The following is a 26,931-nucleotide window of genomic DNA, read 5'->3' as shown; positions in this document are numbered from 1 at the left end:
AAATTCGATATTATTTTGAATTTCTGTTTTACTTATGTAAAGCCAGAGTTAGAAAATATAAGTTGGAGTTCCGGGGGGGGGGGGTGCTCTCTGCAGAAACACTTTCATGAAAAGCCACATTCAAACTTTTTATTTCAAAGCAGTAGTGTACCAAGAGTAGGGTGAACGGGCAGAAGGGGCAGCATCTCCGGGACCATGATCGACCGTACAGTAGTGGTATTCATTTCTGTACCAGTATTTCTGAATAGTGGTACGGAAATGAATTTGAGCATCAGCCAGATAACAGACCTTTGCTTCTTTCTTTCTTTGTTTTAATCCTTTTCAGTTGAGGGGCACCAGATCAGGGAATGGCACCAGGTGCTAGATGAGCCAGCTACAGCTCTGTTCCAAGGTTACACTATTTCAGTTCTGTATGTTTGGCTGTGTACCACAGAACCACCTTCAGCAATATATCAAGTCAGCTATAACTGTTTATTTGCCTTTTAAACAAAACTGCAAGAAGCCATGTAACACAGTACCTGCATTGTGATTTGGTAACCACTGAAAGCCTTCAGTCTTTCTTTTTTCTCTTCTTCTTGCCCCATGCTCACCCATGTGTCTGTAATTAAAACATTGGCGCCCTTTGCAGCTTCCATGGGGTCATCTGATAAAACCAGTTTAGTCTCAAACTAAAATAAAAAAGGGATTATATTTCATCCTGTTTTATCCATTTATAACCATGTAATTGAAATATTTATCGAAAAAAAATAATGGCTTACCTCTTTGGAATATTGATGTGCCAATTTCATCACACTGGCATCAGGTTCATATCCCTGTGGGTTAAAAATTACATGCACATAAAATAAGAACTACTTTTTAATTTCTCATGTTTTTTAAACTTCAACTGCAGCAATGGAATCAGATATGCCAATTCATCTATAAATTATTTTATTTTATTAGTAGTATTATTATTATTTTCAAATAAGGCTTTCTATAGCCACTGGCAATTTTCTAGATGACATTTTGCTCCAAACTGACACTCCAGAGTCAGCTGTGTCCTCAAGCAGGAAATAACATACACGTCTGTGATTCACAGCTGTGTAATACGAAGCTCACACCTGTGCCAGAATTGTCCATAAGCAGACTAGCACAGTACAGTGGTGATTCACAGTTCCACAGCACAGTAAAGCGGAGTGAGCTCAAATACACAACAGAAGACATATGAAAACAGCTGCATAATGACATGCACATAAAACAGGGTTGTAAAATGAGGTTGTAGTGATACTCAAATGTACGCAAGGTGAACACAGTAATAACAATTTATCATGCAAAATTTCATCACTGCAACAGCTGATTTGCAGTACTGCACTAGAATCCTTAGAGCTGCCTGTGGTTTACTCTGATGCCTGTGTAAATAGTACTGTCAGTGGGTGACTTACCACAGTTTCACCAATCAAGAGATTATTAATCACTTTAGAGTTGATCGAGACACTGTGCAGGTATTGGCTAACATACGTCACCCACACGTAAGAACAATAGAAATGTGTAGTGTACCTACTACAGTAAAGCCCAAAGTACATATATCTCCTTTCATACTATCTACAGGGAACTTTCAGTGGCCAAACAGAGAAATGGATATTTCGTAGGCATACCAGAGTACTCAAGTTCTCCAACATAATGTGAATATATGCACAGCAGCATACATGACTTATAGAGCACCACAAGACACAACTAACACCTTGCATGCCTTTTGTGACAACATCCATCCTTTGAGGTATTGGGTGTCGCTGACAGTATTTAAAGACAGAAGTGCTTGCAGTTGGAGATGTTGAATTTTATCCATTTTTTTCTGAAACGTATGTTGTCAACCAGACCTCTGTTTTAGGGTTAGAAAACAATGAAAATACCTTACGCTACTCAATGACGTATAGTAGATGTAGTGATGGTATCAAAAGCATAGTTATTAATAACTGTTGCATTTTGCAAAGTACCAATGAAATATCAGGATATGTTTCTGCAAAACCGAGGTTTTCTTAGCGAAATTGTGCAAGTTTGAAACAAAAGCTTTGTTATAAAGACCTAAAATGTGTGAATACTGGCCAACCCTCTATAAGGAAAAGAACAGTTCCTTGTTCCAACTGTAGCTGTTGTACATCCATAAATAGTGCAACAGACTTTGTCCATCCCACTAGTGGCAAAATGTATAGCTTGGGATGTTTTGCTACATGCAACTCCTGTAATATTGTGTATTTGGCAGTATGTCGGATTTGTCCAGCGTTCTATGTGGGGAAGTGTAGTAGATGCCTTAGAGACAGAATAATTGAACACAAATCCGACATAAGAAAAAATAGTCCACCTAATTCACTTGCACAACATGTGAATGAAAATGGGGCGTTACATAGTTTTACCTTTAGAGTATTGACCAGTGTTCAAAAGACTACTAAAGGGGGTGATTTAAACAACTAATTGGAATTGAAAGAGTATGAATGGATCACACTCTTGCAAGCAGATGTATTTCTGGGTATCAACGAGATGATTACACTGAAACCTGTACTTAAAGACAGAATGTTACATTTAAAATGATTTTATGACTCTATTTTTAGGGTGAAACTTTTAGCTGATTAATATTGTATTTCTATTGGCTGTGCTTAATTGAATGATTGATTGTGGTTGGTATTTAAATATTGCAATGAATTTTGTTTTTATCTTGCACTGAAGAAGGGTTGTTATACCTGAAAGCTTTGCTTTTGCCAATAAATTTTTACACTGATATCAGTTTGTCTTGCTGTCAAACTTCCAAGTACACCATTTCTGTTAGGTGATGTAAGCATCAAGTGTCTCATGCCTTCTCCTAAAGATGTCCTACAGTCGATGCGTTGCCTGCCACTTGTGGCACACTACTTCATATCACGCATCTCCAACTCAGTACAGACAGTACAGTGATGTGGCAAGTCCATCCTGGCTTGTGAACTGATGAATGTAAGACCATGTGAAACATTTCAGTGATTCTTAAATATGGGAACTTTCAAATGATGTGCATTAGATAGACTACAGATCCAAAATGTGTCGGCAGCATTAAAGAACAGGGAAAAGCAGAGGCTGGGCTTGGTCTCCAAGCTTGTAATATCATACCATGATGCCCACATTTAGAAAGTGGGAGTACCTCGAACTGCAGAAGCTAAGAGAATCAGCAGAATTATGCCACGAGCGGGAGATTTCAAAATGGGAAACCCCAACTGGTACCCAGCTACAGACAGCCTTCATAGTTTCCTTAATACACTTATGTTGCATCAAATTTGTGCCTTCCACAAGGTCAGGATGTGCTGAGATGGCAGAAATGTGTATAAGGACTACAAAAACCCAGCTAACAGGTATCCATGTTAGGTAAAACAGTCCTGTAATGCAAGAAAAAGGCACACCTTTCAACCCAGATGGAAAACTGTTTCCACTTCTCAATGCAGGTATTCCTACAGGAAAATATCAACGTAGTTCCCAGCATTTCTCAAGTTTCTTCTGCCAGACACAGGAGGGAGGTAATGGAGAATCCAAGTTCTGAGATGCAAATGGCCATCATGCCAATTGCTGGAACATCCATCACCTGCCCCGTAGTTGCGTCTGTGGCAGCCAGCTGGTGAAATACCTGAAACTACAGTCTCATGAGTTACTGACGTGCAACAAGAATGAGCAGATTTTCTTTTGTGAACTAAAAAAAAGTGAAACATCAAATAGAATGGAAGAAAAGTATTCAGAAACATTCTCATCCTAACTACATCCTGACAGCACAACTACAGCCCCATCCTCTATGTCTTAGAGAATGAGCCAAGCAGAGCTCTGGACTACAGACATGTTACTTCTCACAGTATACACAAGAGGACCTAACCTGCAATGGAAATAGTATGCACTCAGGCCTTACTTCCAAGGATGTCAACTTAGGAAAATGTCTCAAAACCAGAACTATAATGTTTCCTAGTACAGAAGATAGCATTTCTATCCCAGTTTGTTCAGATACCAAATAGCTGTCTTTATGAGTTTGCTAGCAGATGGCTTGGTTTTGACATATACTTCTGAACTTGCAAAGCAAGGAGCACCACTCTTTTCTCCAGGAGGCTGATACACAGAGTAGTTTCATTTCCCTTCAGTCAAGGCAGACCTAAGGTGAGCTCCACACCTTGCTCCATCACGAGACCCTCTGACAGAGTTTGGTTCTGTAATAGGGGATCCTTCTTTCAATTTAAAATAATGTATCCACCACTCTAGGGAACAGTGGCAAATATATGACACAGATATGAGCAGAGGCAATGAGCCTGCAGCAAGCAAGTAACAAAATCTTACTGTCAAGAAACATTTTCAAGTGGAGCCATGCCAGGGAGACAGCAATAATCACAGCTTCCAGGAAGCCCAACAGATGAATCGGAGTATAAGCAGGTGTCCACCTAAGCACCTTTAACTAGGAGGCAGAAGCACTAATCACCTAGGCCCTCTCTTTTTGAAGAAAGCACAAGAAGAATGTGGAGTTCATTTCTGACATGATCAAGGAAATCCTCTCTGCCAGAAGAAGAGAAAATGTCTTCCCAGTTAAAGCTACCCCATGAACTGCAGCCAAGGGAAAACCTGAATCAGGGCCCAAAACAGGACGTTTGTCAAAGAGCTTGCCTCAGCCAAACATCTAGGTAAAGAAAGACCCAAAAAAACTTCTCCTGCAAGGATTTGACTAACAAAAGACTAAACTTTGACAAAGACTTTTAGGAAAAAACATTATGCTAAAGGACAGCACCATGCTGAAGAAGTGGATCTAACATTATTCTAAAAAAAAAAAAAAAAATTATGTAGTTTCCAAAACTGATACATCAAGCAGGCACCCAGAATGCCCAATGGTATCATCCAGTCCACTGATACAACACAGGATTCTGGGACTTGAGGATTGCCATCTGTCAGGCACATGACAATGCTGGCTGGGTAAGATGGGAGTGAGTAGATGTTGCCTGCTTGCACCCCTCCAGGGGGAGGACAGGGAAGTGACTGGATTATCACTTGGGTGACATCTAGCAGAGCACTGGTTACTGAACCCACGCAGCATGACTCTATAAGCAACTGCTGCCACTGTGCATTAAAACAAAGTAAAATGAGCACCCAGAAGCATTCTTCTTGCAGCAAGCAGCATACAGCACTCAGAATGCCACCACAAAGAGAGCTGCTTCTTTACGGGAGGAAAAGCCACTCCACTTGACCAGCAAGCTGGCCTATGCCTTAGAATCCAACTCTCATCACTGTGGAACAAACAGGCTGACAAGTCTACCAAAGCAGGTATGAATGGGCTGTAGGGCTCTTGCCTAGCTCTAGTCACATGAAATGAATAGATGAGTCATCCAACCAGTTCTATGGAGGGATGGGGATCACTTTATAGTGAATTTATACATTATTAAGTACGTGCTGTATCACACTGGAGTAAAACGTATTTCATGTAAGGGCATGCGCCCCCATAATTGCAATACATGAAATGATGCCCAGTTCATCTCTTTACTTAATATAATCAACTTTGAGGTAAAAAAAAACCTTGAGCCCATCTAATGGAACAGGTTCAGCATATGAAGATTTCATTTTTTATTTCATTATAATTGGTTGACTGGGATAGTGCCCTGATCTCAATCAGTATCAATCAATATGGCATACTGCAAGTACTTGCTGATGTTAGTGAGGTCTAACATTGGCCAATTCTTGCCTCAACCAACTTATCCAACTGAAAACTGTGCAGAGACCAGCTTCTCCCAATTGATGAATATCCAACAAGATACAAACCAGAAAAAAATGGCTGGCAGTCAGGAACTACTGTGGCCCTGCCTGTGATGTATATCTCTTGAAAAGCCTCACACATTAAGTCACAGAAGGCAGAACTGTTTGATGTTTCGGTGGTCTCCTTTGTTTATAAAGAGATCCTTCGGTCCTCTGTGGAAAATGGCATATTCCATAGATACACACAGATATGGGTGGGGACTGTGCACACCTTTCAAAGTAGAATGCACCTTTCACATCTTCTGAAGCTTCTTAAAGCAGGTTTTCAAGCAACCCCCTCCCACAAAGATCATATGCAGGTCAGCCCAGTAAACCTCCTCATATGCTATACAGACAATGGTTAACAATTTATTTATTTTCATTTTTGACTGGTGACGTCCATCTGGATGCAGAACCCTTTTTCAGCTGAGGCCCAGGGAGAAAAGCTCCACTAGTACAATGCAAATTATCACAGATAAATTAAATAATATTATCATCAGTAGTGCAGCATTAAATTCTAAACAGCAAACTGAATAAAATAATACATTTACTGTGGCACAAAAGCAACAACAAAAATAACAGAATCAAACCGCTTATGCTTTCTTAGGTTGTACTATTTACCAACAATTTTGTCTTGTTTTCATTTACTGAAAATGCATCTGGTATGTTTACACTATTCTATTTTATTTCATACAAGTGCCAAAACGTATGAATTGTCTTTTAAATGACTGTGAGAAGTTAACCTGAGGTCCCATCTGCTTGAGCTGGTGGTAGTTCAAGTGTATGTAAAAGATCCTACTGCACCTATAGAAAACAGTAGGGATTGCTTTACTAAATTAACAGTTTTCCATCCTTCTTTCATTATTTACACATTCATTGTATTTACACTTTATTCATCACAATAAAACCCTTTATATGCACATTTTCCTAAATACATGTAAAAACCATTTCATTTTCCCACATTTACCACCATAACAATTTGTTTACATCACACATTATGTCCTCATCTTTTTTTTTTGTTACATAGCAATTCTTCATATCTTCTTTTCCATAAACACACTTTATCCCATTTTTTTATTTCTTTTTTGACTACCAGCCTTATATTTCCCATACAACACTGTCCATATCAGTGTTTTTAAATAATTTTCATTCATAAATATCACTGAATAATGTCTAAAAACTTTCATTTTTCTTACAATCCAAAAACAATGTTGTGATGTTTCTTCAGTATTACAGCTATTACACATTCTTTGTTCTATCATTTTATATTTCATGCTAGTTTTCATTGGCAGCTTGACCAATAATAAACTCCACAGAAAATCACTTGCTTCAAAAAAGATTCAAATCTTTCCTGCCGTTTTCTTATTGCTATTTTGTATTCACCCCCCCACACATTTTTTCATCAAGAATCAATATAATAGTTCATTTTCATGACTTTTATACTATTCCTTCCTTTCCAGCTCTTCTTCATTTATATCAGTTATCCATGTCTTTTATTTTACTTTCATATTCCCTCTCTTCCAAACCCTTTGTTTCTCTTTTCCTTTTCTTACCCCCACCTAATTTGCATATCATTATCTTTTACAAATAAAACATTTTCTAGTACTGTCTTTTTTCAGACACCTTTTTACCACCCAAAATAAACTTACTGATGCTAAGAAAACAACTGGATTTATCAGATTCATGCCCCTGTTTTATTTTACATTACAAACTATCCATCTTTTGACTGGATTCAGCTTTGTTCAGAAAACCAAAAAAAAAAATACCCAGTAATTCAGTTTCAATACAGCTTGGAAACATGTAAGCACCATCTATTCCTAAAATATGTGTTTAACATATATACCATTTTTCTTGGGGACAAATGGAACACCTTCCACCAATCTTCAACTTTCATATTTTTATAGAACTTCTCTCCACTCTTCTCTTACTACTTATTCCCTTCCAGATTTAAACCCTATGACATAAGTGTCACTCCTAGTACAATAAATTCCTACCTGTCTTACCACATCTCCAAACCCCCTTATTTTCTGTCTTACTCAACCGTAGTCCTACTGTACCTAAAGTTTGTTCTGTTCTGCAAATTATCTCTTTCATCTAGACTGCAGAGAAGAAAATCCATAGCATATCTAAACAATGCTACATTGGTTTGTGATTTACTGTGGAGCTGACTGGTAAAAGAAATATAATTTGAATTTATATTTTATTTATCGCTGTTTTTCACTGTAGGTAGTAAGGAATAGCTTAACATTTACTTTGAATCATATTGTGTTGTTTTACCTTTAATTTCACTGCTGGTTGTTAGAAAGTGATAGGTTTTAGACAGGCAAGCTCTAGCCATCCCAAGGGGGCTAGACAGCTATAAATTCACACAGACTGCAGAGAGGAAAATCCAGAGCATATCTAAACAATCCTACTTTGGTTTGTGATTTCCTGTGGAGCTGACTGGTAAGAGAAGTATTATTCAAATTTATATTTTGTTATCTCTGTTTTTCACTGTACGTAGGAAGGGATAGCTTGTTAACAAGGTTTACTTTGATTCATATTTTTTTTTTGTTTGTTTTTATGTTTAATTTCACTGATGGTTGTTAAAAAGGGATAGGATTTAGACAGGCAAGCTCTAGTCATCCCAACAAGCCTAGACAGCTATAAATTCACACAGACTTCAGAGAGGAAAATCCACAGCATATGTAAACAATCCTACCTAGGTTTGTGATTTACTGTGGAGTTGACTGGTAACGGAAATATTATTTTAATTTATATTTTATTTGTTATCACTGTTTTTCACTGTTTGTAGGTAGGAAGAGTACCTTGTTAACAAGATTTACTGTGATTTGTATTGTGTTGTTTTACCTTTAATTTCACTGTTGGTTATTAGAAAGGGATAGGTTTTAGACAGGCAACCTCTAACCATCCCAAGGGGCCTAGATAGCTATAAATTCACACTGAGTGCAGAGAGGAAAATCCAGAGCATATCTTAACAATCCTACCTTGGTTTGTGATTTACTGTGGAGCTGACTGGTAAGAGAACTATTATCTGAATTTATATTTTATTTGTTATCACTGTTTTTCAGTGTTTGTAGCTGGAAAGGGATAGCTCATTAACAAGATTTACTTTGATTCATATTTTGTTTTTTACCTTTAATTTCACTGTTGGTTGTTAGAAAGGGATAGGTTTTAGACAGGCAAGCTCTAGGCATCCTGAGTGGCCTAGACATCTATAAATTTACACAGACTGCAGAGAGAAAAACCCATTTAGAGCATATCTAAATAATCCTACCTTGGTTTGTGATTTATTGATCTTTACTGTTAAAAGAAGTGTGACTGCAGGAGGTAGTGAGTATTCAGCAATTGGAGGATCCTGATTGTTTAGAAGGAAAAAAGAAAAGAAAGGAATAAGTTCACGAAAAATAACAAGGAAGAAAAACAAACGGATTAAGGTCTGTAAAGTAAAGAGAACATGCACTAAAAAGTACACTGCTTTCTTATGCAAAACACAGGTTACATGGAATGATAATATCTTTTCTATCAGAAAACCTTCAGTCTACAGAAAAAGACATATTTCCAAAAGAGTAGGTAGAAAAAAGAGGCAAGGGGCAGGTGAAAAGGAAGAAATCAAAACTGAATGTGGAAGGATTGAAGAACATTACTGTAAGAAAAAAGAAGAGAAAGACAGATGTTGACTACATGGCTCAAGCTGTGGATTTACAACACCAGCTGGATGAGAATTTAACACGCAATAAAAACAGTGGGATTAATAAGACTAATTGTGATGAAGTTCTATCCTTCATAATAACTGATAGAGCATATATTACTGTATTAGGAGCTGAAGATTCTTCAGTCAGCAAAGATATTCTTGTAATTGGAGATTCAATTATTAAAGGAACTGATAATTACATTTGCAGAGAAGATAATGAACACTGAATAGTATTATGCTTGCTAGGAGCAAAAATAAAAGATGTGAGACAAGCCTTGGAATGCCTTAATGTAAGGAAGTACGGATCTGTTTTTATTCATGTCAGTACAAATTATCTCATCCGCAAGGACTCTGACTGTTACTAGGGAACTGACAGCCCTATTAGATAGTATAGGTTGTACTGGTGTTAGGACATATTTTTCACAAATCACCTACAGAAAAGATGGTCAGGTCACCATGAATTAAACTATTTTTTGGGTAAATACCTACATAGAAAAAATGCCCTGTTTTAAAAAATGGAAATGTGTTAGAGCATCCAAGCCTAGTTTTGGGCACACTTGTTCACAGCAGACGGCATACATTTGTCAAGATAAGGGAAGATCATTTTTGCAGCAGATATTTTACAATACTTGACAAACACTAGGCAGGATTTTTGCCATGTTCAACATTTAACAGTTCACAGCAACATTTGATGCATCTCTGATGGTTGTTAATGCTAGGAGCATTAATATTATAGTTTTTTTAATTGGAAAAATTTTCTATGTTCCCACAACACTGATGTTGTTATTGTTTGTGAAACATGTTTAAAGAACAATCACTGGAAACCAGTTCTGTCAGGATATAAATGTTTTTACTATAACAAAAAGTCTAACATAAAATCAGGTGGAGGTGTTATGAGAGGGATTAAAGATAGTTATGAGACCTGTGATTATTACATGTTCAATAATAACACCAATACTACAGACTGTGTAACTGTGACAATAAAGACAACCCTGAAACATATAACAATTGTTGGAGTGTATAGACCACCAAAGTCAAGTGCAGATGACCTAAAGGAATTCATACAGTTCCTGCATGAAACATAGGAGGGAAGAATAATATTAGCTGGGGACTTAAATTTACCAGAAACAGACTGGAATAATATCGATTCAACAACATTAGTAAGGAAATTATTCACAATGTATATTCAGGAACAACAATTGCTTTAGATTATTAAAAACAAATACTACCGGGATGGAAAATACTAGGCATTGCTTGTGTTCCTAAAGAAATTACTGCCACTTCAAGTCAAGTTTTACCATTGTTGATGTGCAGTGATTATGGGTTTATAAAGGATAATTTGTTGCTAGATAACTCTACCAAAATGAAATCTAAACCAATGCACAGAATGTTAATTACAGATTACATGGAAACAAAACAGTCACTATACAATACTAACTGGAGTGAGGTCCTCAGTGGAAAAACTGCAGATGGAATGTGGAAAGTTTTGAAAGAGAAATTGTTTGAGTTCAAAAAAAAATATTTAACATCAGGATCTAGGCATACCATGTTATATTTCCATAACAACAAGATATCTGATTAAGGTTAGAGACAAAAAAATATAAGAAAGGGAAAGGAGGTTGAACTACAACTTTGAAAACTGAAATAAACAAGCTGGACAGATTAAGCAAAGTGTGAGACAAGATCAAGAAATATTTGAAGAAAATTTATATAAAGATATTGAGCATAATAGGAAACACTTTTATGATAAATAAGATGTGAAAGGAGTAAAGTCATACACATTGATAAACTGTATGCAGATTCTAAAATTTATTCTCAAACACAACAGATTTAAGTTATATTTACAAAATCTTATACAAAACAGTTTGGCTACACAAAAGGGGTGATGAGTTGTCCTAGTGACATCCAGGTGAACTCAGACACTGGAATCAAGTTAGAGTATATTGAAAAAACTGTGCAAACTGGATCCAAACAAAGTGCAGGGAGGAGACGGAATTAGTAACAAGGACCTGAGAACACTTCAGCAAGAACTTATGGTACCATTAGATCTATTATTCACTAGGTCATATAAATATGGCGAGATTCCTCAAGATTGGAGACATGCATTATTAAACCTGTCTTTAAGGGAAAGGAGAGTTGGTCAAACCCAGAGTCATACAGAACCTTAAGTCTACTTTCATGTTGTGGAAAAATAATGGAGAAGATAATATTGGATAAATTATTGTCAGAACTGGATAGATTGGGACTTGAAACCATACATCAGTACACATATGCCGAAAACAGATCTATTACCACCTGTAACATGATGTTCTATAACAATATAATAACAGCTATGAATGAAAAATTGTGCTTGATGTAGTTTATGTAGAATTAACTTCAACATTTGACAGGGTCATACACAAAACACTGATCAATAAATTAGAACAAGGTATCGATGTACTCTTGACGTAGGTTAATTTGTTGCTAGATAAATTTACCAAAATGAAATCTAAACTCTTGATGGCTAGCTGCATGGCTTACAAATAGGACATTGCAAGTATCGTACAGCAAATGGGCAGTTGAAATTCTTGGTTACAGTCAGGGTGTCTCAAATGGCTCTGTCCTAGGCCCTTACTTGTTTAGATTGTATCTTTCAGACCCACTGTAACTTCTTCATCTGAGGTATTCTACAGTCTATATGCAGACAACCTGAAACTGGGTAAACTGATTATATGTGTTAACAGATAAGGCATGTCTGCAAAATAACTTCACTAAACTGACCATCTGAGCACAGGAGAATACTATGCTGACAAATACATAAAAAACTAGGCATATGAGATTTGAGACACATAAATTGAAAGGTAAATATTTAATATAGCACCCAGTGATTGAAAAGTACAGTTTTGTACCTACCATAAATGTAGATGTTCGAGGATCCACATTGCTGCAGTCCTAACTATTGGGTAGTCCGCTGTCCAGTGCCCGCCCGAAAATACCAGTATATGGACGTCGGTCCAGGCGCGCATTATTAGGCGTCAGCGTCTAGGGGGGTACTAAACATGACCCGACATCATATCCCAGTCTTTTCTTGCCCCAGATGTCAGAAGACCCTGAAAAGATAAGGCCAAAACCAAAACTCCCAACATATCTGCACCAAAATATATATATATATACAAAATATACAAAATTAGCAGAATATAACCTCACCTACACAACCACCCCTAAACACAGAGGGAAGGAGGGGAGTAAATTGGACTGCAGCAATGTGGATCCTCGAACATCTACATTTATGGTAGGTACAAAACTGTACTATGTTCTTCATTCCACATTGCTGCAGTCTAGAATCCCAAAGCAGAGGTAAAGGCTGGCAAATCATAAGGAAGCAGGAGCTGATAACATGCCTTGCAAAATAGCAGTGGCAAAACCAGCCCTAGACTTAGAGTAGAGAGGAAGGTGGTAATGCTTAGAGAAAGTATGCACTGAACTCCAAGTAGCTGCTAGTGGAATGGGGCCTAATCCCAGCTGGAATCTCCTTGCCATGATGGGAATAACAAACCAATCCACCTAGAAATAGTTTGTTTTGACACAGGCTTGCCCTGAGAACTCAAAGCAAAAGAAACAAACAACTGCTGAGACTGCCTAAAATCCTTAGTCCTGCTCAAATAATAGCAATTGCCTGTGTACATCTAAAGTGTGCAAAATCTTTTTTATTTTGGGGATCTGCATAAAACGTAGGTAAATGAATAGTTTGGTTTAAAGCCACACTAGAAACCACTTTAGGCATAAAGGAAGGATTATATCCTTATGAAAAATCAAAAGGCTCAACCGCCATAAGGGCCTGTAACTCAGAAACCCTTCTTGCAGAAGTAATGGCCAACAAAAAAGCAGTCTTCCATGACAAGTATTTCAGTTCAGCAGTAGCTGCAGGCTCAAAGGTTGTAGAGTAAGTTTCTCCAACACAAAATTGAGATCCCAAGCAGGAGTAGGAGCTCACGTTATATTCTTTGCCTCTAAGAAATTGCTTGAACAAAGGATGTGAAAACAATGGTGGGTCACAATCATAGTGAGCTGAAATTGCTGCAGCATGAATCTTAATGGAAGAAAGACAAACCTTTGTCCAATAACTCAGTAAGATATTGAAGAGCCACTCTCAAATTAGGCTCTGAAATCTCCAAATTCTTTGCTGCAGACCAAAATAAAAATCTCTTCCATTTTTCTGCGTACACTTTCCTTGTACTAGGTCTTCTGGCTTCCATAATCACATTTAAAACTTGTTGAGGAAGTTGAGACCTGCTGTCCTTCAAAACAGAATATGCCAGGCTGTTAGATGAAGAGAGTGAAGCTTGACATTGAGCAGACGACCGTCCTTCTGAGACAACAGATGTGGAATCAAGGGTAAAGGCCATGGAGGCTTCTTTACCAGACTCCTCAGTAATGGGTACCAGTGCTGCGAGGCCAATCTGGAGCTATTAAAATCATCCTTGGCTTGTCTTGTCTGACCTTTAGAAGCACCTTTGGAAGAAGAGGCAGAGGTGGAAAGCATACACATGAAGATTTTTCCAACTGAAAGAAAGAGCATCCACTTTCCAAGCTGTGTGATGAAACCTCTTTGTGCAAAACTTTGGCAGCTGGTGGTTTAGTGGAGAAGCGAACAGATCTATGTCTGGAGTTCCCCAGGACACTGTCAACTTTTGAAATACATGAAGATCCAGTTTCATCCATGATTTGTCTGCTTAACACATCTGCTAAGGAGTTCTGTGCTCCCGGCAGAAACCTTGCCTGAAGAGTTAGTTGCAAGCTTAGCGCAGTCTCCCATAAAATCATTGCTTGCCTGCACAATGGGTAAGAATGTGTTCCCCTTGTTTGTTGATGTACCACATGACAGTTGTGTTGTCTGTTAGAATCAACACCTGCCCTGGAAGAAGTAACTCCTTGAAAGCCATTAATGCAAACTGGACTGCTAACATCTCCTTCATGTTGATATGTAGATGCTGTAGTCTGGCAGGCCACTTGTCTTGTATCCACTTTCCATTTAGATGAGCTCCCAAGCAATGTCTGAGGCATCTGTCGTTAGAATTTGACACAGAGAGTCCCTTGTTTAGGTGACATTCCTGAGCCCACCACAAAAATTCCTTTTGAATGCAAGGTATTATTGGAATGACAGTGTCCAAATCCTGGCAGTGCTGTGTCCATACATTTTGAGATACCATTGTAGCTTCCTCATATGCAGTTTGGCATTGGGAAGCACCAGAATACAAGATGCCATGAACCCTAAGGCTTGAAGGACTGTCCTTGCAGTCAGCCCGGACTGAAGAGATAGTTGATGGAAGTAACTGGAAAGATTCTTTTGTTTGTCCGGGGTTAAAAAGGCCATCTGGGCTGCTGTATTCAGTCTCACACCCAGAAAGCACATGTCTTGAGAGGGTACTAGACTGGACTTTATTTCGTTCACAGAATACCCTAGGCATCTTAGCACTGCTATGACATATTCCAAATGCTGTAGAAGGTCTACCTTTTCTTGAGCCAGAATCAGGCAATCGTCCAAGTAAGGATAGATTTGAATTCCTTTTAGCCTGAAGTAAGCTATCACTGGAGCCAGAACCTTTGTGAATACTTAGATAAGCCAAAGGGCAATGCAGAGAACTGATAATGAGAATTTCCAGCTCGCAGATACTTTCTGCAACTTAGTCTTATAGGCACATGAAGGTAAGCTTCCTTGAGATCTAAAGTTACCATCCAGTGATCCTTGCCCAGCAGAGGTAAAAGCTGTTCAACATTTTGAACTTGGGAATGTCCAGATAAGTGTTGAGGATAGATAAATCCAAAATTGGTCTCCGTGTTCCCCTTCTTTGGTACTAGGAACAGGCGAGAATAAAATCCTAGGCCCCTTTCTGGCACAGGAATCGGCTGAATGGCCCCTATTTGGAGTAACTGAGAAATTTGCTTGTGAGCCTCTTGTCTTTGTAGAGGAGGAATGTCTGGCATGCCTTTGAAAGGAGGCAAGGTATGGAAATAAAACCTGTAACCGTGGTGAATGATATCCAGAACCCATTTGTCTTGGGTAATTAAATCCCAATTTTCTTTGAAAAGAGACAATCTTCCTCCCAGAGGTGCCACCAGGCGAGAAGGTACTGGCAGCTGAAAAGGCAGGTCATTGGGTCTGAAAGGACTGACCCCTGCCCTCCCAGAATTCTGAACAGGGGAACTCCCTGTCCTAGGCCTAAAAGAACCCTGAGCTCTGCCCCTATCACGCCTAGACCTACCCCTAGACTGGGAATCATAAGCAGGAAAAGTCCACCCTTAGCAGGCCAATTTCTACTAAACTTGGAGGCTGCACCTGTAAAAATCTTTAACAGTTTGCATAGATTTAGCCTTGTCCTCCATTTTCTTCAAAACTGCTTCCACAGGCGAACCAAACAACACATCAGACTGCAAAGGAGCATCCAAAATCCTTGTCTTAACATGCTCAGCTAAGTTCTGATCTCTCATCCAGGCGTGCCTCTGAAGAACAGAACCAGTGGCAGCCACCCTGAGGAGGCCTGCACAGCATCAAAACCACATTGCAAGGAATGTTTACCCACCTGTTCAGACACATGAACTAAATCCTGCAACTCTTTACAGTCAATACCTTCCATGAGCATCCACCTTAGATTTCAACTGTGAAAGAAGATAATTCTGATATTTTAACATGTGAAACTGACAATTCAACGCCTCATGGCTAAAGTGGAAGAAGTATACACTTTCTTTCCCCATCTATCCAAAGCCCTTGCCTCTTTATCAGGAGGGACAGGATTTTTAACAACTGAGGCCTTTACACCTTTAGGCCCCTGAGAGACAGTTTCGGGTCTGCCCTAGGACTCTTAAAAGATACTTATGAGCTTCAGGCACCCTATAATACCTATCCGGTTTAACTGGGGCAGGAGGCAAAGAATCAGGATTCAGGAAGCCTCTGCAAAAACATCTTCCACCACATTCAAAACAGGAGGTATAGCTAAAGGCCTATGCTGGGGTAAACAAGAATTTTCCTGGAATCAGAGAAATCTTGGCCTTCCCATTTAAAATGCTCTCTCATGGAATGCAAAGTCTCTGAAAATGAAAAATCCTCAGGAGGAGAAGCTGAAGGAGTAGAATCATCCACATCAGAATCAGAATAAGTAGGGAACTCCTGCAAGTCTTAAGACTCAGAAGCCTCCGAGCATTGCTCAAAACTCTCAAGCTCAGGTTCCACCCTAGGCCTCTTATCAGGAGGGAACCCTTATCATAGTAATCAAATCTTCTGCCATTTTAAGCATATGTTTCTTAGGCAGCACTAGGAGAAACCCCACTGAAGCAAAACTTGGCCTGCCCCTTAAGGAAGCCTTTGGAACAGAAGGGAGGCCCAACCCCACCTAGGGAAGTGAGGGAAGAACAGCCACCTGAGAAGCCCCTCAGCCTGGCCTACTTCCTGAGAGGAAACATCCTGTAACAGTAAAGTCTCTCCTGAGACTCCAAAGAAACACCTGGCAAAACCTCCGGCTCCACTGAGTTTCTAAAGAACCGACGTCTGGGACTGTCGGTTCCTCCACTCTAGGCTTTGCTGTTTTGTCCTTGCGCTTTTGCTTGTCCAGCGCCGGAGCATCCGACGGCATTTTATAATTACAACGCTTCCCAAACACTAACCTGGCACAGTCTAACCTTCTCTTAATAGTGCGTTTGTTAAATCTAGCACAAGAGCGGCATCCAACAACGCCGTGCTCAGGCCCTAAACAAGGTATACACAAAGTATGGTAATCCCTATGAGGTATCTGTTTCCCACAAGAAATACAGTTATTCACTTTTTCTGACATCCGTTAAATACTGAGGCAAGAAAAACCAAAATATTCCCAACGGGTACTTAGCCAACTTTGATTCGGTCTGAAACTCTGGCTTCAGAAACTTTCAGAACGCCAACCTGCACTCGCAAAATTGCTTCTGCATCGGACCATGCGGCAAAAGACTAGGATATGACGCCGGTCATGCGCATTAGTACCCTGACGTCAGTCTAATGCGCCCTGACCGACGTCAGCCATATACTTTGGTATTCGGGCCGACTGGACAGCGGACTACCCAATAGTTAGGACTGCAGCAATGTGGAATGAAGAACATCTGTAGACTCATTTAAGGACCTGGGTATATGGGTTGATTCATCTAAGAGTTCTTCTAATCATATCAACCAACTGCTTAATGATAGTTACAGAACTATAGGTTGTATAAAAAGTTTTATAAAATCTAGGAAATCATAAAGGATCAAGTCATTGTTTGTTAGTTATAATAGACCCAAATCTGAGTATGGAATAACAATATGGAAACCCTATAAGAAAACAAGCATTAGTAAGCTGGAAAGAATGAAGCGAAAATATACCATGGGCATCCAAGGACGTGAAAATGTAAGTTATTATGAAAGACTAAAATATCTGAACTTGTACAGTGTCTCTTACAGATATCTAAGAGGAGATCTTATTCAGGTATATAGGGCATTTAGAAACAATCTACTTCTGGGAATGTTTGGGGTTATACAAAAAAAGTACGAGAGAACCATCAGACAACCTATGTAGCAGAGTCCTGATGGAGAGATGAAAAGTCAGCAAACGAAGGAGAGAAGTAGTGCTGAAATTGAATTCATCCTCAAGTCTTGGTGAGTACCTTTGCGGGGTGGACCCTGTTTTTTACAAAATCTCACCACTGCGACACTGATATATAGACTGTATTTATATAGCATATATCATGGACAGAAGTAAATCAAAAATAAAAAAAGATAGCTGGGTGCACAAGACCCAGGATAAAAAATGTGCCCAATCCTGGTAGGTGCACCGGTGCCAGCACTGGAAAAAATGACAGTCTAGAATCCTCAAAATACACAAACATTCCTCCAATGGGGCCAAGTCAGGCTCAGGGGGAGGATGGCCCCCCTATTCTAGAAGGTAGTAGTCCACAAAAATGACAAAAATTGATTGGCCAAAGAAAAGCCATAAAGAGATAGAGTGGACCATTGAGGGTAGGAAAGAAATTATGTATTGTTATAATTATGTAAAAAACCCAGAATTTCCAGACACAAGATATACACAATGATTAAGAGAGAAATTAGAGGAAAGAAAAATACTTCCGCAGGAAAAACTGTCAGAAGCTTCAAATAAAAATTTGTGTTCATTAATACAACATATTTTTGAAAAACAGTATATAGATCAAGAAATTCTGATCTGTTTGGAAAAAGAAGCATCTGAGGAAGTGAGAAAATATAAACAACAAAATCTAGAGATATTTGAAAAATATAAAAAAGAAATATGGACATGGGAAAGAAAGAAAGATTTGATATGGTGCAATATTTATGCAAAGGAGAAAGCCAAGTTAACTAATACAGAGAAGCCAGTCTTCAAAGATATTCAACGAGAAATATAATCAAAGGCATCCAGATATGGAAAATTTCACAATAAAAAAAATTAATAGCACAAAGATGTAATGTAGAAAAGACGATTAGTAAAGCAGAAGTTAAAGAAACAGAAGTTGAAGTTATGGAGTGCCTGCGAAAACAAACTACATCACAGCATGACGGAGTGAGTCCCTAGAATAAGGAAAAGCAAGAAGATCAGGAGATATGTGAAGAAGAAATATGGACAGGGGGAAAGGAAAAGACATTTAATATGGTGTAATATTTATGCAAAGGAGAAAGCAAAAAAGAGTAGCACCAAAGATATTTGAAGAAAAATATAGGGAAAGGAATATGGATATGGAAAACTTTACAATACAAAAAATAAGAAGACTAAGAGGAAAAGTAGAAAAAGAGATTAGTAATGAAGAAGTCAAAGAAATGGAAACTAAGGTTATGGAACAGCTGCAAAAAGAAGGATTCAGTGTAGTAAATTGAGTACAGAAAGCACCACAACAGAATAGAGCAATGGATATCCAAATTAAGGGGAAACCAGTGGAACAGGAAACAATTGGTCAGGTGCCATATCAAGATATTTTGCAGCCTTCCACAGGAAACCAGTATAAACGTTCATTTGAAGCTGGACAGCAAGGGAAGGAACAGGAAACTGTGGAAACTCTGATGCAGTCAATGTTGAGGAGTGATAAGCCAGTGACAGAACAACAGATGGCACTGGATGAAATTGAAGAGAATGTGCCACAGGAAGATGCTATAGAACTTTCTATAGAATGCCCACAGGAAATGGAAAACAAGGGATGTGCCCTCAGTATGGAAGAAAATGAGTTAAGAGAAGAGTTGCTTGATTTAATAGACAAAGACAGATATATCAAGATCAATGAGAGAAATACACTGCAGAAGGTTAATAAAATCCCAAAAGTCAGAAGCTTGATAAAACAAATGAACACAGTGATTGGGACTGTCCATAGAGATCCATGCAATACAACAGAAGTAAACAGAATATATTACTGTGCTGCTAAATTAATAACTGATAAAGTTCTACCACAGGAACACAGGACAGTGAGGGAAAAGGGGCGAAATCGAATATCATCATGGAAATATTGAATAGCGAAAACTATAAAGCAGCTAAGACAAGAAGTGTCATTGTTAGAAAATTATAGAAGGAGTAGATCAACAAAAATAGTACGAAAGATAGATGTGATAAAAGCAATGCGCAGTATTGGAACAGACCAGGATCTATTATGCACTACAGGAGATAACATTTTCAAAACAGGCGGAAAGACTTAGAAGATACAAAGATAAATATAAGGGGAAAGCACAAAATAAGCAATTTATTGATGACCTAAAAAAGTTTTATAGATAATTGGGAAATAAGAAAAAAGGAATTGAAAGACTGCCAAAAAAAGAGGAAGTAGATACACTTTGGAGACATATCTATGAAGATCCTGTGGAACATAACAAAAATGCTAAATGGATAGAAGGAAAAGAAAGGATAAGAAATTTAAAGGTACAGGATATGAAATGGGATGAAATAACAGCCAGAGAGATTGAAACAAAGTTGAGAAAAGCCTCTAACTGGAAAACCCCAGGCCCAGATGCAGTACCTAACTTTTGGCTTAAAGTATTAACTTCTTTGCACAAGGATTTAGCCATGACTAAGAACAATTTATATGCGCACCCCGAACACACACCGCACTGGTTAACAACAGGAAAAACAATGCTCTTACTTAAGAGTGAACCTGCAAGCTACCCTAAAAATTATAGACCAATAACTTGTCTCTAACAACGTATAAACTATACATAGGAATTAATGCTGACAAGAGTTTATAGTCATTTAGAAGAAAACTCAATTATGGCAGTAGAACAAAAGGGGAATAAAAGAAAGTCATATGGAACAAAGGATCATTTGTTGTTAAACAAAGTTATAGTGGAGAACTGTAAGAAGGGGAAGAATCTAAGTATAGCATGGATTAACTACAAAAATGCATTTCATAGTATCCCACATTCATGGATAAAAGAGTGCTTAAAAATGTATAAGATACACCCTACACTGATTGACTGCATTGCAGTAACTATGAAACAGTGACAGACCACTTTGCAATTAAGCCATGATAAAGGACAGATTATTATCCCAGGGATAAAAATTCAAAGGGGGATATTCCAGGGTGACTCTGTCACCATTGCTATTCTGCCCTGCCATTAATCCATTAAGCTGTTTACTTAACAGCTTAGGCCATGGCTACAATTTGGCTCCTAGAAAACAAAAAGTCTAATGACTTCTCATCTTCTCTTTGTCGATGGTTTAAAACTGAGCTCTAGCTCATCAGCTGAGGAACTGAAAGCACAGCTGCAGGTTGTCAAAACGTTTTCAGATGATAGTGGAATGTCATTGGGTCTTGATAAATGTGCAAAAGCAACCTTTAAAAAAGGAAAAAATGTAGCACCAGGAAAACATCAGTTTGGGACAAGAATGTGATATAAAAGAACTTGAGCAAGGAGTGTATAAATACTTAGGAACTGATAAAGGATCAGCAATAAAACAAGAACAAATGTGAATAAAGCTCAGTAAGGAGTACTTTAGAAGACTTAAATTAATCCTGAAAACAGCATTGACATCTAGGAATAAGATCCAAGCCATAAATCAATTTGCTTTTCCTGTCCTAACTTATAGTTTTGGAGTGAATGACTGGCCCCAAAACGTGTTGGGAGAGATTGTTTATTAAAAACAAGAAGGATGCTTCATGCTCACCAAATGAATTATAAAAATCAGTGTATACCAAGATTATATATTCCCCGTTCCGAAGGTGGGATGGGCCTCCTTGAAATTGATTACATGTATAGATCTGCAATTGTGGGACTCCACATGTATCTACTGACCTCACAAGATCCAAATGTAGTGAAAGTTTTGAAACATGAGGAGAATAAATCCAAGATGACATCTATGCTTAATTTAGCAGAAGCACATCGATGTCAAGCAGGAATGGAAATCAAACCAGAAGTAGATAAAAACCAGGCAGCAACTGAATGTGCTAAAAAACAAAAGAAAGAATATAAGGTGAAGGACCAGATGAGAAGGCAAGAGATGTGGAAAAAACATAAATACAGTTGCAAGTACAGAAAGCTTCTGGAAGAGCCTCGTGTTGATCAAGAAGGAATGCAGAAATGGTTAAGGAGAAGTGAATTCACATCAAGAAATGAAAGGTTAATATTGGCATCCCAAGATACTGTAGTGGGTTATGTACATGCTGGTTTACAAAGTCCATTGAACATGTGGGAGAAACACACATATATAGGTTTTGTAAAATTGGAAACAGTCACATACCTTCTTGCTGGTTGCGACGCACTATTGGCAGAGGGACTGTATACTGAAAGGCATAATAATGTGGCGAAACTGTTAAACTGGAGATTGTGCAAACATTATGTTATCGAAGTGGCTGAAAAACACTGTAAACATGAGCCACAAAGAATCATAGAAAATGATGAAGTTTATATCACATGGGATCACCCAATACCAACAGTTCAAAAGATAGATGCTAGAAAACTAGATAAAGTGGTCCAAGAAAAGAAGACAAAAGTAGCACTGATCATTGAAATCACCACACCCAGTGACTACAGTGTCTTGCGTACACAGAGACACAAAGTCATAAAATACCCGGATCTGCAGGCAGAAATAAGAGCCATGTGGAAGAAAGATACTCGGACAGTTCCAATAGTAGTAGGAGCAACTGGTCTTATAAAAAAGAATTTACAATCGTATTTAGATATGTTACCAACACCATACGAATTGCAGGAGTCGTCATTACTGGGCACATTGCGGGTGCTGCGAAGAGCACTTTTGGCTGACATCAAAGAGTGAAACAATACTAATTTCATGAACTATAATCGTGCTTTGACTTAGGAATGCAGTCCATTCCCGTCATGGTATTAGAAACCCAAAAGACTGGGAGAAATTAAAAATGGCAGAGTCTATAGAAATGGGAAGTGTACTAATTGGTTCTCTGACAGAGTAGCTGATGCATGGAACAGACTACCAAATTATGTTAAAGCAAGTACTAGTTTAGGTATTTTTAACAACAGCCTGGGCACTTATTATGTGAACAAGTGTTTTGGAATATTGGCAAGCTAGAAGGGCATTAATGCCTGCGGTTGAAATATTTATATGTATGTATGTTTTTTACTACTAAGATGAAATCATCTGTATAGGATAACATTAATGGTAACTTTTCCCCTTCCTTAACTTCCCATTTACCATCTACTATCCTTGACTGCATGTCTGTATAACTACATTCATTACGATCACAAACAGCCAGATAATAAGTCAACAACACTGTTTTACCCCTCTTCCCCATCCGTTAACCATCACAGACACGAGACGTTTCATAAACTGTCCTCACTACCCTTATTTTTTCTCTTACCTTGTATCCATTTACAATGTTCAATATTTTCCTATGATCAATACTATCAAATGCCTTAACCACATCACAGACTGACAATGTTCCTTCTCCTTCCCGTTATCTATACCTTCAAACACTTCTTTAACAATCATTAGCATTTCATTTACTCTTTTCCCTTTAACCCCATATACCCCTTGATCTACTTTTTCTTTCATACCATCCATGACTTTTCTGAATAAACTTCATAAATATTTTATAGTCAGTATTTCCCAAAATATGTGGTCTCACTTCTTCCCTGTCCCTTTTCCCCCATATATACATTATAACCCCATTACAAATATCATCTTCTTTTATACCTTCCACCATCCATTCTTTCAATATTTCCAGTCATCTGACATTTCTTTATACAAGCTATACCCTAATCCATTTGGACCTGGTGTGGATTCTTCTTTAATTCCTTGAGAGCATCCTCTAATGCTTTCCCCTTGATTCTTTTTTTTTTCAATTTCTTTCACTACCTCCCTTTTCTTCTTTACTTTCCATACACCCCTGCCACATTCTTTTTCTCATACATATTTTATGCATACCTTTCAACTATATCCATAATTTCCTCTTGTTTATATCTTAGCTGAAGTTTTGTAAAGAATTATATCCTTTGAATACCAAACTAATGTGTACAAGATGCTTATGCTACAAATGTATTAGAACTGTATAGCATTTGAATATCAAACTGACTTGTACAGATGCTTGTTACAAATGTATTCAAACTACGTGCATATATGTTAGCAAAGGACCCTGGGAGAGCAGAGGTTAACCAGCTAGCTTACTTTAAGAAAAATAAGGGAAATGTAAATGAGCTGTTAAACCATTAAAATGGCATCCCACAGTGATGAATAGGACTGGAGACGGCATGTCTAGAAGAAGCGTTTGTTCATTAACTCAGTAAAAAGAGAGGAAGCTCCAGGCACTGCCATAAATGTTAGCAAAACTTTAGATATGCATATTGTCACATCTATGCTAACATCCTGTCTCAGGCTTCAAAGGGGAATAGTGTAAGAACCTAGAGTCAGGTGACCAGATGACATAAATCTGCTAGCCCTGGAAATAATATTTTTAAGATATTACAGGGAGTGATCTCTGAGGATTGATTATTCTGTCTTGGGCTTGACAACAAGAAGGACGATTCACCACCTCATCTGCCTTGCTCAATTAAGTAAATAGGGAATAGTAATTTTCCTAGATTCAGTCGGAAAAATATAGTAAAGCTTTGTTTAGATTTTGTTTTTCTTTATTTGTCTGAGTCTGTCCATCAATGATATTTTCAATATTTCCTGTGACTTGAACCCTGTGGTTTACTGTAAATATATATTAGGTATTTTCGTATTCTTTTATTTACTATTAAATATATTTAAAACGTTTATTGTGTCTGGTCCCTTTTTGAAAGTATTTAACCTTTGAGAGTGATTATATTTATTTGGTGACACTGTATGGGCAACTCCTGAAGGCCTAGCTGTCTCGTTCAACTACTACCATTTGTATTAGTATTAATATTACACAGTATAATTAGAAACCCTCTGTTAAGGGCCTTAGAGTAGCTGATTGTGGAGTGTCTGGTGGCAGTGATAACTATCTTATATCCTGGGCAGAAGGGGGCACAGCAGGTAAATCTGTACCAGTCTTTCCCAGGTGTGTGCGTGTGTATGAAAAATCAAATCTTACAGTGTGTGTGTCAGTTACTTGCAACACCGACACTAAGCACTGGGTTCACAGAGAGGGTGTTGGAGGACTTGGCTTGGACACTCCAGCAGAGGACCTAACCCTACAGCTATACCACTGCAGACTTTTACTGGGGACCTGGAGGGAGACAGATATAAAGAAATCCAGACCCTGAACTGAGAGTGTTCCCTGTGTGCTCTTAAGGGAAAATGTACTTGATGCAGAGAGCTGCATCTGAAAATAGTGAGTGATTCTATTTGTATTCTAAGTGCACATCCCTACACAGCATTAGTGGTGAGGAATCAGGCTCCTTGATTACTGGCCCAGTGTGGGGACATCACATATTGGTGGCTGTGGTGGGATCATCACATACTGGTGAGCAGTGATGTGGATAGTGAATTTCTGTAGCTTGTAAGCAGTGGTCACTAAAGAAGGTGTTTGTACTCTCAAGCAGCCACAAAGAAAATATTCAGAGTTTCATAGCACATTAGTCTCATTTATTTACTGTTTGTTAGCATAGTTAGTTATTGAAAGCAGACAAGGATGTCAGCAGAGGATTATGGCAAGCTGACAAGGAACCAGCTGGCAGAGATGTCCATTCCAAAGGACTGGTGCATGTCAACCTGAATAAAGGGAAAATTATTGGAGCCTTAATCACAGCTGCAGCACAGACCAGCAACCAGGATGACAACCAGTCTGTTATTGCGGATGTGTAGCTCTCAGAAACAAGACAGTTCACCTTTTCCTCAGAGGACTTAAAAACCTATCTGGAGTTAAAGAGACTTAAACTGCAGGCCAAACATTCGGAAATAGAATCAGCAGAGAGAATGAGGCATTTGCAGGCTGAAGAAAATGAGAGACTGTGGCAGGCAAAACAGATGGAATTAGAGTCAGCAGAAAGAATGTGACATTTGGAGGCTGAAGAAAATGAGAAACATAGGCAACATGAAAAGGAAATACTGGCTCTTTGCCAATGTCATGGTGGTAATGGGGAAGGAGTAACTGAACCCCAGAAGCAACAAAGGTCAGTAAATATTTTCCTCAATTTATGGAGGGTGACAATTTTGATAGTTTTATTCATATATTTGAAAGAGTATGTAAACAGTATAATGCTGACCAAGGGCTCTGGTTAAGGTTCCTGACCCACTTACCCCATGGTAAATGTAACTGCTGTTTTTAAATTGTCTGATATTGATTGCTTAAACTATGATACAGTTAAAAATGTTTATTGGAATGTTTTAAGTTAATGTCTGAAGCTTACAGAAAAAAATTGTGAACATAGACGCAAGGCAGAAGAAAGTGTGTTTGATTACATTGTTGAGTTAAGCACTTATTTTCATAGGTGGGTAATTGGGTGTAAGCTCACTACTTTTGAAAGGCTGGCAGCCCTTTTGGTGAGGGAACAAGCCCTTATCACTGTGTCTAAGGACATAAGAATCTGGTTGGCAGACAGGAAATATAACTCTGCAGATGAGCTGGGGGAAAAAGGGTTTCTCTACTTAGCAAGTACTGCACAAGAAAGGGATACCCAGTGCTCCACATGGATACAAGGGAACCCATGGTAGGCAGCTTAAACCGTCCCAACAGAGTCCACCAGTAACAGAGGAAGCCACTAGTTTAGGTACATGGCCAAGATCAAGGGTTAAATATTTTAAATATAACTAGTGGGGCCATGTAGCATATTGATGTCCACAGAGGCAAGGTGAAGAACAAATGGGGGGGCAGCAATTGGGAATAACAGAATGTCAGTGGTAAGTTGTCTAGAGACAACAGGGGTACCAAACTACCACCAGAGTTTATATCCTACCTTGGTGAATGGAAAACAGGCCACTGCCAAGAGAGACACACACTCTGATATAATCATTGTGAAGTCTGCAGTGGTTAAAGAGGAGAAATACTTGCCTAGGCAGTCCACTCTAGTCAGAGCTTTGGGAGGGACCCCATTCCAAATGCCTTTGGCCAGGGTTCACCTTGACTTGGAGGGTGGAAAAGGAAGCAAA

General features: G+C 38.5%; 1 protein-coding gene across 1 annotated transcript in view; it reads right to left on the bottom strand.

The window, feature by feature from the left end:
• Positions 1-26,931, bottom strand: part of LOC122802616 (ornithine transcarbamylase, mitochondrial-like) — a 426,405-nt gene that overhangs the window by 104,640 nt on the left and 294,834 nt on the right. The window contains exons 7-8 of the mRNA XM_044072307.1: positions 759-812; positions 519-668 (exon numbers count right to left, since the gene is read on the bottom strand). Coding sequence (XP_043928242.1) covers positions 519-668; positions 759-812 — 204 coding nt within the window. The remainder of the gene's footprint in view (positions 1-518; positions 669-758; positions 813-26,931) is intronic.

This window comes from Protopterus annectens, chromosome 5.part0 (genome assembly GCF_019279795.1).
Source record: "Protopterus annectens isolate FY-2018-M chromosome 5.part0, PAN1.0, whole genome shotgun sequence".
Lineage (NCBI taxonomy): Eukaryota > Metazoa > Chordata > Ceratodontiformes > Protopteridae > Protopterus > Protopterus annectens.
The sequence above is the reverse complement of the archived record's forward strand: the minus strand, read 5'-3'. Positions and strand labels throughout refer to the sequence as shown.